We start from the raw sequence: 15,029 nt of genomic DNA on the forward strand, positions 1-15,029 counted from the left end.
CAGAACACGTCAGACTTACTGGTTTATCTTTTATTTTTCCTTACGACAAAGTAAAGCTTCCTCTGAAGTTCTCTTTTGTAAATGCTTGTAGTGTAACAGTGCATGAAGCACTGACTGGCCTTTTATTTTATAAAAGAGTCTCCTATCCTCTCATTTTTTAGCTTTGTTTTGAAACTAAGATTCAGAAGGAATATATGTCTACATGTGGAGGTAGCAGCAAGATGAAAGTCATGCACTTTGACACTGAGCAATCATAAAGGTACCAATAAAAAAAAAAAAAAAAAGTACCAATAACAGAAGACAAGGTCATTCAGCTTATTAGTGATTAATTAGATTTGTTACTGTAGCGATCTTGGCCTCCCAGGATTAAAAACATTCAACTGGATTAAACAATAGTTGTTATTTCTTTCTCTGCAGTAAGACTGATCCACACAGGACGAGTAGAGAGTGACCATTTGACCCAAGAGGAGGGGTGACACCCCGAGATTTACACCTTTACTCCCTACAGAATGCAGCTGTGTCAACACGAAGGATTAAAGCACATCTAACAATTTATGGTCGCAGGTCGGGGGAAATGCCGAGAGTCGCATCTGACCAAACCCTGGTTCTTGTCAGAAATGACACTTCTAAGCCAAAAGACGAGACTCCAGGGCACCAGAACAACCCCCCCCCCCCCCTGACGGAGAAGGAGACAGAAGGAATCCAAACTTCTTTCCCCAATTGAAGGAACTGATCTAACTTAGTCTAAAAGACTGTGGTTAATTGTTTTGGTTGAATCTCTTATTTTCAATTATTTTATCTTGATATGTAATGTAATTCTTTGAACTGATCACACACACACACATTAATCATGAACACTGCAGTAAATAATTGTTGAGTATGTTTTCCAAGCTTCAGACTTCTCTTAAGCTACTAATATGAATTAATAAAATGTGAGTTTTCTTTTTTAGGATCACCCAATGAGGACGAGTCATGACAATTAATTAATCCACCTTTAATAAAAATTACATGTAGCCAATCTTTTCATGTGTGAAAGTAATACTATAAAATGCTTTCCTTCGCCAGCAAACGAGGAATCTGCATAACTCTGAAAGAATGTGATTTGATGTGTATTGCGGCAGACAAAGCAAGGAGTTGAAAGTATCCTGTTCACATTAATGAGATGCAGAGGGAAGGAACTAGAGCTGACCTGATTGGATAAGGTTGGTCAGCCTCTGACAGAAGCAACTCATGATTGGCTGGAAGTTCGAAAGGCGGGTCTGTTTAAATTAGACTGGCAGACCAACTTCCTGAGCTTTTTCTCCTCCTGAGTTTTTCTTTACTTTTTCGTCTCCTCTTAAAGTTTCTGCTTTTCTTTTGTCCTCTGTTTAGTTCTTTAGCCTTTCGTCTTTTTTTTTTTTTCTTTTTGTTATTTCATTATAAGTTTTTACCTCTCCGTTCTTCCGAACGGGAGAAAGTACAACAAGTGTTTATTTGTAACCAGTATTTTTCCCGAGATCAGTAACTAACTAGAACCGTAGCTCCAACTTTTTCCATTACGTCTTTACACGTAAAATCTGGAACTATCTATTTTTGGGACAATCTGGATCATCATCACACCGCTCTGGAACTCCGCTGAACGGATCCAGAAGGCCAGAGTAGCTGCGTAGACCTACATCTTCTGACGCTCCAGGGATCCAATTCCCCCGGAAACGCGCCGAATAGGGAACCAACCACCCGCTTCGACCCACACTCCGGATTCAGCGTTCAAAGTAGGATCTGATAGCGCTCTGACATTTGTGATGTCCCAAACCAGTACATCAGATTCTAATTAAATAATTAAATTCGAATTCTTATCCAAATTTAGAATTATTGAACACGTTCTTGTCAAAGATTTAAGTAAGATAATCATCCCGATTTATTTGCTTAATTCCAACCAGTTTCTTCCTGCTCCATCTCATTTAATTAATCTCAGCGTTCTTTATTAATGTTATAAATGAAATTCCATGTTGACAAATTCATCATACCATCTCACCAATAACATCTCTCCATCATTGCTCATTTTCACTGCTGTATGTTTACCATCATTGTAAATAAATATGTATAATCAATTCATCCGTTATTGTCATAGTTTCTGAATGCACGATTTCTGGTTCATTCGTTCTTAGGATTTACTCCTTGGAAGTGAGACTGTTTATTGAATTGAGTTTATTTCAGGTGTCTCATCCGCCTGAATTTTAAGTTAATTAAAGGTGATGAGTGGTGCTCCGAGGTAATTAATAAATTCATAATTTGTAGAGGCTATTCCGCTACATATATCATCCTGGAGTCTCATCTGGACTTCCTACAACTAAGCATTAAACATCTGCAGCTCATCCAGATGCTGCTGCCGGAGCTTTAACTGGGACTAAGAGGTCTGAACACATCACACCTGTTTTAAAATCTTCACACTGGTTTCCAGTCAGTCACACAAACCCTACCAGCTGTTAGCAAATCTCAGAAGGAATTAGGCCAAGAATGAATCTGTGATATTTTCAGAGAATATAAACCAGCGGTGCCCCAAAGTCGGTCCTCAAGTGCCACTGTCCTGCTGGTTTTTGATGTATCTCTGTTCCAACACATCTGGCTTCCAACAAATGGATCCAACAGCCAATCAAATTCTGCAAAATGATTGATCAGTTTGAGTCAGGTGTGTTGGAATAGGGATACATCATCGCTCTGGGCACCCCTGGTAAAGACCAGACAGAGCTCTTGGATCCAAAGATCCAGGTCAACTTGTCCAGTCCAGATAAAACATGGAGAGGCAGAATTTAGCTGTTCCCAGGGATCCAGTGAACGTGGAAACGCTGCAGTGCGGCTGCGCCATGCTTTCACACGTGTTTAAAGGACTGGTTCTACCAGGTGAGCTATGATGCGTTTCTGAAGCATCTGGAAATATGTTTCAGTTCTATTTTTGCCACTTGCCGCTTTGAAACCTTGTCATTCTGGAGCAGAGCGGATTGTTCAGGCAGGAAATCAGTTGATGAAAACCAAAGCGGATCCAGTGAATTTCCCAGGAAAAGACACCATGTCCAATTTGGATGCATTTTACTCTGAAACATCAACAAATTTTTTCATTACCAGCGGCACCAAGCCGTTGGGTCCGAGACGGTTTCACTTAATAAATAACAGCGTAGAAAATATGCATTTATCTTGTCAGAGGAGAGCTTTACCGTTTTGTAACTTGTTGTTTTGACATCACTACTATAAAGAAATAAAGAGCAGCACGTGAGACATGGTCAAACTGTGCCTACTTTCTCTGCTGGTTTATTGTTCACTTTAAAGCAGTTTTATAAAGCATTTTAAGTAGGCCTACACCAAGCATGATGCACGATAACGCAATCTTTGTGAACCTCGACACAGACGTTCTGCTCTGAAACTCTGCTGGTAAAAAAGGTGTTGGGCGGAAACCTCGGCACACCTGCTCTGCAGTGTTTCCACAACGCTTCTGAGTTCAGTGGATTCCCGGAGTTAAAATACAAGCATGTGGAACAAACTGCCAGTGGAAAACATTTCTATTCTTATGTACCTTTGCATAAAATCTGCACAATAATTCATAACTCATATTACTTCAATGTAATTTATGAATTTACTGTGATTTCTGCTATTTGTTGCTGCCTTTTCCTACCTTCTATTTCTTTGCACCATTTGTAAGGCTTTTAATGTTTTGCTCAAAGCACCATATAGAAAAACGTGCCTCTTTTTACGTAGAGCCCACACATTGCATTATTACTGTAGATGTCTTTCCTCATATAAAAGTACATATGAACTCAATTAAAACTCCCACCAGCTATTTAAGTGAATGATTTTAGAAATGAGACAGAAAATCATTGTGGATATAAGAGGTAAGGAAGGCTTTAAGCCATATGCAATCTTTACTTTATCATGTCTTTTATTAATTATGGACTGAAGATCCGTGTGTAAAAATGCTTACTGTGCATATTTAACCATCTGAAGGGAGACAGAAATAAAAGACAGAAGATAAAAGAAACAGATTCTGAGGCATCACCTTGATGGCGGTGGAGGCAATCTGGATGTGATGCAGCTTGCGCAGAGTGCTCTCTCTGTCGATGAAGTAGGAGGCAGCCAGCTGGTGCAGAGCTTCCAAAGTCACAGTGGAGGAATTGCCCGAGTAATCGCTCACCTCTGCCTTCTTACTCAGCTTTCTCTTGTCCACAAATATTGTTAAGGCCTCTTCTCCTACAAACACACACACACACACACACAAAAAAAAACATTTCCTTATATAAATGGGATCTTGTATTTTTGACAGGTTGTGTACATCATCTGTTCCTATTTAGGTCTTCAACGTATAATCCCACTCAGTCTCAGAGAGTGAGCCGTACTTCCTTGACGTAAAATCAAACATTTAAGAGTTTGAATGATTTTATGTGTGCACGTCCTTATCTTTCCCCAGTGTTAAGCACTTATAGCAGAGTTGTTTATACACTGCATTTCCAAGAAATCAATTGTCAGTCAGAGTGTGTGCAAACCTGTGTCGGTTCTTGAACTTTCGGAGAAAAACGCAGCCTCCATTTGACACACCTTTCACAGCAGAACAAAGCTCATTAGAACTTTTCATGCCTAATCTTTGCCAATTAATCTGTAGCCTAACTCAGCCGTGATTTTAAAACTCCTCCCGGAGACACACTTAAATAAAATTCCAGGTGATTATGAGAAGCCAGCACAGGAGCCTCTGAAGCATAAAGGCACTTAACCACAATTAGGATAAGCTATGCCACCCCATATCTGCAGCCGAGTGATCGTAGCAATCAGCTCCTCATAAGTCTAGGGGCCATGGTAGCACACTGTATGCTTTGAGAGTTCCTAAGACACTGCACATCATCTTTCTTATTATAATGCAGTGTTAATGCTTCAGAGCCATTTTTCTGCTTGCTGCCTTAGACGTACCGGCGCTGGTGAAGGGCGCACTCTTAATATCCCAATCTATTTATTAATTTCATTAAGTCCATATGTTTCTGAACATAGAGGCAATCCATCCAGAACCACAGAGGCATTTTGCTGGCAAAGATCCAAGGCAAACTCCTCATTCTCCTCTCTTCATAGCACTAAGCGCTGGCAGAGAGCCAGAGTGCAGGGCTGCATCAGCTATGGATGCTGGGAGGGTTACATTATATGCAGCCACTCACCACAGCAACATTTTCAAAGCTTGGAGTTGGGTCTGAAGTAATTGACAAGTGTTGCTCTGTAAAAGCAAAACTGCTCTCCAAAACATGCCTGGACCTTTCTGGCATCTTAAATTAGGCTGTTTTTTTTCTTTTAATTTTATTTTTTTATTTTTTTTTTTATAAGAGAACTGAGGGAACCATTAGTGCTTGACTATTCATCAGTCTGGAGATAAAACAAACTTGGGGCGTGGGTGACTAAGAATGGGAATGGCAGGTTGACTTTGTACAGGCTTTTACGTGTAGTCATGCACTGCGGAAAACCAATTTCTTTGCTTTTTCTGGCATTATATTATGTTGTGATGTGTTATTCAGTTACTGTGAGAGAACAGCAGTGACACGCTCTCTCCATCTGTTTGCACATGGGACACATGGAAGAACAAATTCTAACAGAATCTATTATCACCGAGTCAACTCTTTACTGAGATCCTGATCATCTGCATGCCTCTGGTCCACGGCTTCATCCATCTATCCATCCATTTTTATCACCGCTTGGTCCAATTCAGGGTTGTGGAAGCTGGAGCCGATCACAGCAATTATTGGGCAATAAGGAGGGGACACCCCGGACAGGTTGCCAGTCCATCACATGGCCACAGGGAGAGACAAACAACTACTCACACTCACTCAGAGACAATTTAGAGTAAACATTTAACCTAACATGCACATCTGTAGATGGTGGGACGAAGCCAGAGCACCCAGAGAGATCCCCCGCATACAGAGAGAGAACATGCAAACTCTACACAGAAAGACCACGTTCAAATCTCCCCCTAGCAGAGGCTTCAGCTAGCGACTTTCTAGCCATGAGGTCATCGTGCAAAGTACAATGCCACCCTGCACAATCAGCTTCATTCACAAATAATGTTTAAAATGAAGGCTTTCCTTCAACCTTTGTCACCATTGAGCATCTTATTGTCTTTGTGTAACAGCCCTGGTGCTTGTCAGACAAGACAGACAAAAATGGCCGCAACAATGATCACAAAGACAATCAACTACAAACAAGCTGAGATATGAAGATGGAGCTGCTGAAGCAGATCCTCAAACTGTCATCCTGGACATCCTAAAGTACATCCTGAAGCAGGTGTGGAACATCTCCTGGACTGAACCATTAAACTCCCCAAGTTCTTCTCTATTTTCTTTTAAAAAAGGATGTAACCAATGCAATTTTTTTTTTTGGCAAAAGCAAAAAAGTGATGCACTTCATGTGGAATTCATCTTTGTTTTTGCAATATTATGGGTTTCTTTCATAAGCTTCATTATTTATCAACTGTTTTTTGTTTTTTGTTTTTTTTTTGTTTTTTTTTTTTGTTTTGTTTTGTTTTGTTGCATGGGGTGTGCATAAATCAAAAAGTTAATAATTCAACTTCAAATTATTTGTAATTTTATTTTGTTCGTTCAAATCGGCCTCAGTGTGACTTTTAAAGAAAGTCTTCTGATAGGTTAATTCTAATCTCTCTGTGCCAGCAGACCCTATTTAGCATAACTGAACCCAAAATGATAATTTACAGGTCATTAGAACACCGAGCTATCTGAAAACAAACAAAAAGCAGTGGGGTTTCTCTTGTTTTTAAAGTGATGCACTTATCTATAAATAATCACACAATGAGATTAAAATGACATAATAGCAGCTTAAAGTACAAATGGCCAATTAATTACTTCCAAACATGTACGACGAGTCTGCAGCCTGCCTCCTCATGGTTTACTGGCTAAAGGCAGAAGAGGTACAACATGGAATAAATGTTTACTTTTTTTTTTTTACATATGGTGCCTTTCTACAGGTGGTAAAGCCCATTTCCACCTGCTGTGTCCAGACACATGCAGCGTCCTTTTAGGATGCAGAGCAGTGATGGAGCAAGAGCAAGCATCTGATGCAAAGAAACCTCCCGCTGAGTCCAAAGATTGGTCAGAGGATTTATCAACCAGACAGCCAGGGCATAAAAAGACATACGTTTAGTCTTTTTTTTCCAATCATAAAAGACTGAATTCAGCAGGTGGCTCTGCGACATGCAGGTGACTCGGACAATTATGAAGTAATAGCTGTTTAGTGGATGTATGGTGCAAACGGTGTGTGCAGAAGAGAAGACCAGCAATAGAATCCTGTCTTGATTGTTGTTTTCAAAGCAAATGAAACAAACAAATGATATTAAACAGATAGGATGCTATTAGGATATGAGCTGCATTATCTCAATAGTTTTCTTAATATAATACGATATTTTGGAAATATATTTTATATGTAATATATTTTACAATCTGATAACTGATATTACTGTGATTTTCTTGTGTTTTAATTTGGGTTGGGACTTTTTTTGGATTCACCACGATTAATTATTGACAGAAAAATTGACAAGTTTAAAAAATGACCAGATTTATTTGCAGAATGTTCATCTGTGCACAATTTTCTGGTTACTTTAATGGTATACACTATATTCTGCAATTTTAAGACCTCTCTAGCGACTCTGTTTAAAGAAACTATAGACAAGTATTGCAATTTTTTCTTATGATTTTAAAGATTTTTTGGTGAGTAACATTTGTTGTGACTGCTGCGTAAGCTCCTCCCTCATCCAGAAGAACACAGACGAAGCTTGGTCCAGCTTCAAGCTGCAGTCAGAGCAGCATGTGATCAGCTCTGCGCTAACCAGACTGAAGCCACAGCACAGTCTGCTTTACTGTCACATAGTAATATCTGTTAATGAAGAACATGGATGAGAATGTTTAAAAAGTTACATGTACTTTAACATTTTGTAAACTGGATCTGTTAGTTAAAGTAGTGTTTTTCAACCACTGTGCCACACACTAGTGTGCCACGAAAGACTATCAGGTGTGCCCTGAGAAATGACCCAGTTTCACCCAATTGGTCTAAAAAGCAGCTCTGTGTTCATCCAAACATGTCCCAGTGATAGATTAAAAAAAAAAAAATAATCCATCTTCTTGTGTTTATCTGATTTCTATGCAAGAGGCTTTGACAAGATGGACTTTATGTTAATAATATGGATTGTTTTTTTAATATAAACATTTTAGTTTGTAGCGTGCCTTTTGATTTTTAAAGTGAAAAAAGGTATGCCTTGGCTCAAAAAACCTTGAAAGTATTTATAATAATGTTTTAATTTTGGGTCTATTCAGTTTTGGCCAGAAATATTTTCTATTGTTTTCTGCTGTTTTAAATAAAATAAATGTACTTTTCTAGACGCTACTAGAACCTTGATTTACAATATTTATATTATAATATTAGGTGTCTAATTTTTAATTAAATCATCCACCAAAATCCTTAAAATTTTGGGGGGGCAGCTATTTTCTGTAGTTAAAAAGTATTTGACTGAGATTAAATAATTACAAAGCTTGAATCGGTTGGATTTGTTTTAAATAAAGTCCAACACTTCAAATTAATTCAATGCGATAAAAAATGTCGGTTTTGTTCAAGTGTGTCAGTATTCAGATGTTCATAAGAGTGTTGATAACATCTGTTATTAGCTAAGAACAAATCCAAGAAACAAAATCTACAAAAGAACAGAACGGTTGGTGAATGAGGCTCATTGTCTCCTTCTTGCTACCAACCAGGTGATGCTGCAGTTTACACATGTAGGCTTTCACTCCGTCCACAAATGTTTCATTTAATCTTATATATTAAACCTCATTATCCCAGAGCAGCTGTGGTTGATAAAAATCTTCTGGCAAAAACTTTTATTTCAATCAGGAATATTGGTGGATGATCACCAAACCTGTGAAGGCTGCTTATGTGTAAAAATCAAGACTCTATTGTTTGAAATATCAATGTCTGCATCTGTCACTCTTTAATTGGCTCAGAAAGGCTGAAAAAACAAAACAAGAAAGAATAAAAGGTCTGTCAGACAGAATGGTAGACATTTTGAATTTAAAGAAGAGCCTTTTTGCTTTTTATAAAATGCCTCTCATTCATTCATGTACAGTTCCATGTTGCGCTTAATGGGCAGCACAGGATGCAGGATACATCGGATCTGCACCTGGTATTGGTTAGATTGGTTTCACATGGCAATGAAGTGATTGCCTTAAAGGACATTTCCATGTTTGGACAGAAGATAAATGTTGACTGAGCCACCAACCAAATTCTGGATCTCTTCATGAATGAGTTTATATTTTCCATTATGATCGACATGTTTTCTCCTTTACCTCCCAGTGTGGCCGACAGCAGGAAGTGTGTTCCGTACTTCCTGATGAGGTTATCAGTGATGGTCTGGGTGGTTGGTCTGCGGCCTAGGAGTCGAATGTTTCTGATGAACTCAGGGGTCAGAGGTAACTGAGACTCCAGAAAATCCCTCCGTTCTACTGCCAAGTTGTTCACCTTCCATCTTCCAAACTCCCTGCAGGGAATAAAGGAGAAAAACAATCAATGTGTGATTGTGATATGTACTAAAAGTAGTACAGTTTGAAAAATAATTGTAAAAACAATTTCCATCTTCAAATTTCAGATGGTTATGTGTTTGAAATGGTGACAGGACAAACTAATAAAATATTCCATTGCTGTCTTTTATGTTAAACAATAAAAGTATCTGAACGTGGTAGATCACCGCTGCATTATCCATTACAGAACCAGCCATGAATGTGGCCCATTTAAGACAAGACCAGATGAGAGCTCTCGTTATGTGATAACCTTCAGAATAAACTGGTTGTTGTTGCAGAATAACAACGGGCTTTTCTTTGTTGTCTTCAAATGAGCTGCTTGGTTTGCACAATGAGAGGAAGACAACTGTAAGGAGATCACCTGTCAGCGCTGTCAGGGAAGCTGCTGCCTGGAGAACTATTAAGTGGGCCGAGGGAGGTCACGTATGATGTTGAATGCTTTGGATTGGCAAGACAAGCAATAATGAGGGGGGGGAGAGGGGGGGGGTTCATGTACAACCTGGACCCACAGTACAGTTTGCAATTACTGTAGAACTTTTGTTGAACAAGTTTTGTTTTCAGTTGCTATAATGATGTTTTGTTTGTTTTTTTTCTTTCTTATGCCCATGACTGGCTTATCATCATCATTATTATTATTATTTTGCTTCTGCTTTCACATGTGCATTAATATTGCAAGGAAAGCAAAAAAAATAAATAAATAAATAAATAACTTAAAGCTACTAAGCATAAGTGTAAGAAAAGAAAAGACTAAATAAATTGGCTAAATAAATCAGGCTTCCCCTGACTATGTGCTGAAGTGTCCTTGGGCAAGACACTGAACCCCAAGTTGCCGTCCGATGTATCTATTGGAGTACAAGTGCTTTGGATAAAAGTATCTGCTATATGCCTGTAGAATAGAATATATATCCATCAAGGTTTAAGATGAAAATTTTAATATTTAGATGTTGACTAAAGCTCTGAACTTGGGCTATTTAAATGTGCAAATATTGTAAAATAAATCAAATAAATAAATAAAGTATTAATTAGTCAAAAAGTGGTCAGCAGATGGAATTCAATTAAAATAATCCCTGTGTCAGCTGTAATACTGAGCTTTAGAATGGAGGTCACAGCCACTGGCATCCTCTAGATGCCTAATTAACATAAAACTCATCTCGTGGAAAATGTGACAAGAAAAGAAATACAGTGAAGATAGCAAGAAGATGATCACACCTTATGTCCACATTATGTCCCTTGGCAATGTTAAAAAACTATGGACCTTTCTGACACAACCTGAATGATGCAAGACAGACCCAAAGCTCAAATCAGGGAAGTAAATAAGGACGTTTTTTGGATCATTAAGAAAAAATACCTAAAATGTGAGCTATTGTTGTCACATGGGATAGAAAGATGCTTTGCCTGCACACAAGACAGATGTTTTCCCTAATAACCCATCACTGCAAAGATATGCATCAAAATGAAGGAGGCACATGGTAGTACTGGAAAAACACTCCATTTCCTGAAGTGAAAATGTATTCAGTAACGAGAGAGAAAACAAAGTGAGAGCAAAAATGGTGAAAGTAGCCTGAACAAAAGACCCTTACAGGCTTTGTTGCCTTTTCATGTTATTCTATTTTCCCTCTGACAACTACTCTGACCTCAGCCGTGAGCGCTGCCTGTGATGCTTTTAATGTAAATTAATTCCCGATGGATGATTCATTAAACAGTAGTATCTTTAGACATATTCATATATGATCTCAAGTGACAGTTGACAAACCAGAACAAGGAGTAGTACTGAAGGATTTCACCGAGCTTTGTTTTCTTTAGAAGTCAGAACTCTTTTCCTTCCTATCTCCTCCTTACAGTTTTTAAGCTGCTGTGACTTCTCTACACTTATGTCAAAACAGAACACTACTTTACAGGACGGGAAATCCAGAATCTGTATGTTAGAAGCAGGTTGATAAGCTGAATGGAAGCAAAACTCAAGCAATCAAAGAGTGCTGAAGTTCAATAAATAGGACCAAGCAGCATGTATTCCTCTTGATATTTTTGTGAAAATTTGCCAAAGGCAAAGCTACTTCAACTGATATTGTATGTGGCAATGCTTTGGCTCTATAAAAGTTATTATTAAACTGAAAGGTTCAACGTTTTTAGTGAAAAAAAGAATCCATGTGAAATATTCTTTCACAGATAATTCAGCATAACCCTTAATGTGCACTCAGCTAAACAAAGAGAGTTCAGCATGAATTTAAATACATATAGTGCTTTGTTTTCGGACATTTGGCAGAACAGAGGAAATATATATATATATATATATATATATATATATATATATATATATATATATATATATATATATATATATATATATATATATATATATATATAATTTGTTAGAAGAAAGAGATGCTTTTTTTGTTGTGAGTAGCTTGGAGAGGAAAAGAAAGTTTCCACCTTCTGTCTGACTGATTCAGATGGAAGGTGGAAGACCAATATTTCCTTCTGATGTGTCAACATAGTAATGGATATATGGAGGCTGCAATTGGAACACATAGTACCAAATACCTGCTTTGGTCTGCCTCAAAGTGCTGCCACCATGAGCAATGTTTATGAAAGAAAATAACTCATTTATTCCTTTAAGTTTTGATCCAAGAAACAAACCTATAAAGCTTCAGAGAAGCCCCACGAGGACCAAAGAACCAAAGCAGAGATAAAACACACTCCACAGCTTCTGCAGACTGAGGCCTCAGCTCTGACTCTGAAAGTTACGACATCCTTGCCTAACTATACAAACCAGTTCAACAACGCTTTGAAAATTACTACAAAGTTGTTTTATACATTCAAAAAGAAAAAATAGATTTGCCTATCACGTTAATTTTCTGTAAAAGCCTGTCTACCTAGACAGACATACAGACAGATAGATCTATCTAACTTGGTAAAAGCAGTATGGGAAGCACTTCACTATTAATGGAGGGTTTGAACCAAAATCTCACACACTGGGTCTTTACACTAAGCAGAAGTAGAGAAATGGGAGCTGAAGATCAATATGAATAAACAAATACGACAAGTACGTAGTTTCCTCATGCAGATGAAGCCACTCATGGGAGACGGAGGTGGAACCATCATGGAGGGATTAAAACAAACCCATGTAAAACTGACAGACTGAAGAAGAGTCTGACATCTGGACATCTGTGGTTATAGGAGGACTGTTTGAAAGACAGCACTTAGGTACTGATCACGGCTACATGAGAACTGCATTGAGCAGGAGAGCAATAACAGCCGAGATGAACCAGCTCACACAGGACCCCAGGTGCAGCTGTGCAAAAAAGACTCATTTGATCTTTATTTAACTGGGAAGGTCGATTTAGAAGCAGTTGTCAATAACGAAGATGCAACAGAATAACATGCAATGGTACATACACATAGCAGCTGAGATCGAATGAAATAGATGTATAGAATGTGCAGTGACAAATTATTCAAAATAAATTCTGAGAAGCAATCAATATCAAGGGCAATGATGATGCACTTTTTTTGTTATACCTTCTAAGTGTGTGTAAGAGAAAAAACATAATGGATGAACTGAGCTTTCCATTTCCCCTTAACTGGTTCCAGTCATTAGAAGATGCAAACTAAAATAAAAAGTAAAATGGCAGCAGGTTTTTGGGATTAATAAGTTAATATAATTACTGGGGTGTGGTTAATGTTTGATAAAGAAACTGATACCGATCAGTCAAACAGGAAAGAAACGATGGCCGCTTGATGAGAAAACACAGATGGCAGTGATGGGAGCTGAGAGGAGGATGAGAGACAAAGCGGATGGCATCATGGTCGATGACATCCAGTTTATTGAGTCTAAGAAACAGTCTGCAGATAATGTCAAATTAATGAAAAAAATGTGAAAGACTGTCATTTTACCAGTCAGGTGCTTCGCTGAGTAGATGAAAGATGATTTATTACACTACAAGAAACATCCTGTATGCAAGTCTGGAAAGCCATTGTCATTTGTTGCACACCACCCCATGCATGCACAGGATGGAGAACTGAATCAAAGTCACTGTTTAGTCCTATCTGTTGATTTTTCTTTGCTAGGTAATTAATTTTAAATGAATTTGAAAGAATGCACACAGTTTTTGGAAACTGAGCTAACGTAGATTTGTGTGATATTATCTGTAAAGTTCTTTGACATGACTTGTTCTGACTTGGGGGCTATGCATATGAAGCTGAAAGGGTGCAAGATGCAGGCAGGTAAGCATATTGTACACGGGGTGCTATAACCTGGTGGCTGGAATGTGTGTACAGAAGCATCTGGACCAAAATAGAGTTGGAAGTTCCCAAGCTCAGGAATGGGAGATGCCACCAAATGTGGTGGAGAATAAGAGTCAAGATACTGATGGACTTCTAGATCCAGACTGGTAATGGCTAACCAAACAGGTGCTATAAAAGAATGCTGTAGTGAAAGATGTGGCGATCATGAACAACAGCAACATGAAGAAACACAAAAAGCTTCACAAATACCAAGTAGGAAGGAAGAAAAGAGGTGTGAGTGAAGACAAAACTGGTGCCAGTAGTAAACACAACATTTGGGGCTCTGACCTCCAAACAAATCCTTGGAATACCATGAGATTTCCATCCAGCATCAAGCAGAATCCTCAAGTTCCCATTCCCTCTGGCAATAGACCCAAGATAGAAACACATGTAATTGCCCACAATTAGGCCACAATCACCACCTAGAGCATTGCAAAACCTTCCAGCTTGGCATCTTTGGGCTGGGAAACCACTCATTATCTAAATAATGAGTGGTTATATATAATAATAAATAAGTTTAGATTTAGCACGGCTTTCCACCACAACGTCAGTCAGTTGTTTAGCTAACTTCAGTGACACATTCAGCCAGTCACTAGCTTAAAAACAACACAATAAAATGAAGACAAAAATAGTCCCACACTTCCTGAAAGGCAAACATTTAGCACCATTATATCTAAATTTATTATGTGGAGTTTTGGATACAAAGGTAATGAAGGTGTTCAGTGTGAGCTAAAGTAGTCCAGCACTGGACTCCTAGGCCTTTAACACTGAGTAGAAGGACTGTTGCTTCACATCAGTCAGCTGGATTTGATTCTTAGTTTGTCTGCTTGGACAGTCCTTTCATTTGAAGACATGTGAATGCATAAACAAATTGTAATGCAGTTAAAAATCTGATTTATATGAATTGAGTGTTAGTTCACTTTACGCCTAATACAGGAAGTGGACTGCAATGCAAAGGCCATTTTAGAAAGAAAGGCAGCACATCGTGGTTGAACAGAACTAAAAGGTGTCAAACAACAAGTGAGGGAAATGACTTGAGGTCAGACATGTTTTCAGTATGAATGATTATTATAAATGATGGACGACATGAAGAAAATCTGCACCTTCTAGCAGAACAAAAAGTAAAAAAAATAAAATAAAATGCAACACATATTCTTTTAGAAATATTGTAAA

At 38.3% G+C, this 15,029-nt stretch overlaps 1 protein-coding gene across 1 annotated transcript in view; it reads right to left on the reverse strand.

The window, feature by feature from the left end:
- brinp3a.2 (bone morphogenetic protein/retinoic acid inducible neural-specific 3a, tandem duplicate 2) overlaps positions 1–15,029 on the reverse strand; it is a gene marked incomplete at both ends in the record, with an annotated part of 52,256 nt that overhangs the window by 25,073 nt on the left and 12,154 nt on the right. The window contains 2 exons of the mRNA XM_079244945.1: positions 4,028–4,218; positions 9,345–9,535. Of these exons, the coding sequence (XP_079101071.1) occupies positions 4,028–4,218; positions 9,345–9,535 (382 nt within the window). The remainder of the gene's footprint in view (positions 1–4,027; positions 4,219–9,344; positions 9,536–15,029) is intronic.

The sequence above is a fragment of the Telmatherina bonti genome, assembly GCF_933228915.1.
Source record: "Telmatherina bonti genome assembly, chromosome: 8".
NCBI classification, from domain to species: Eukaryota; Metazoa; Chordata; class Actinopteri; order Atheriniformes; family Telmatherinidae; genus Telmatherina; species Telmatherina bonti.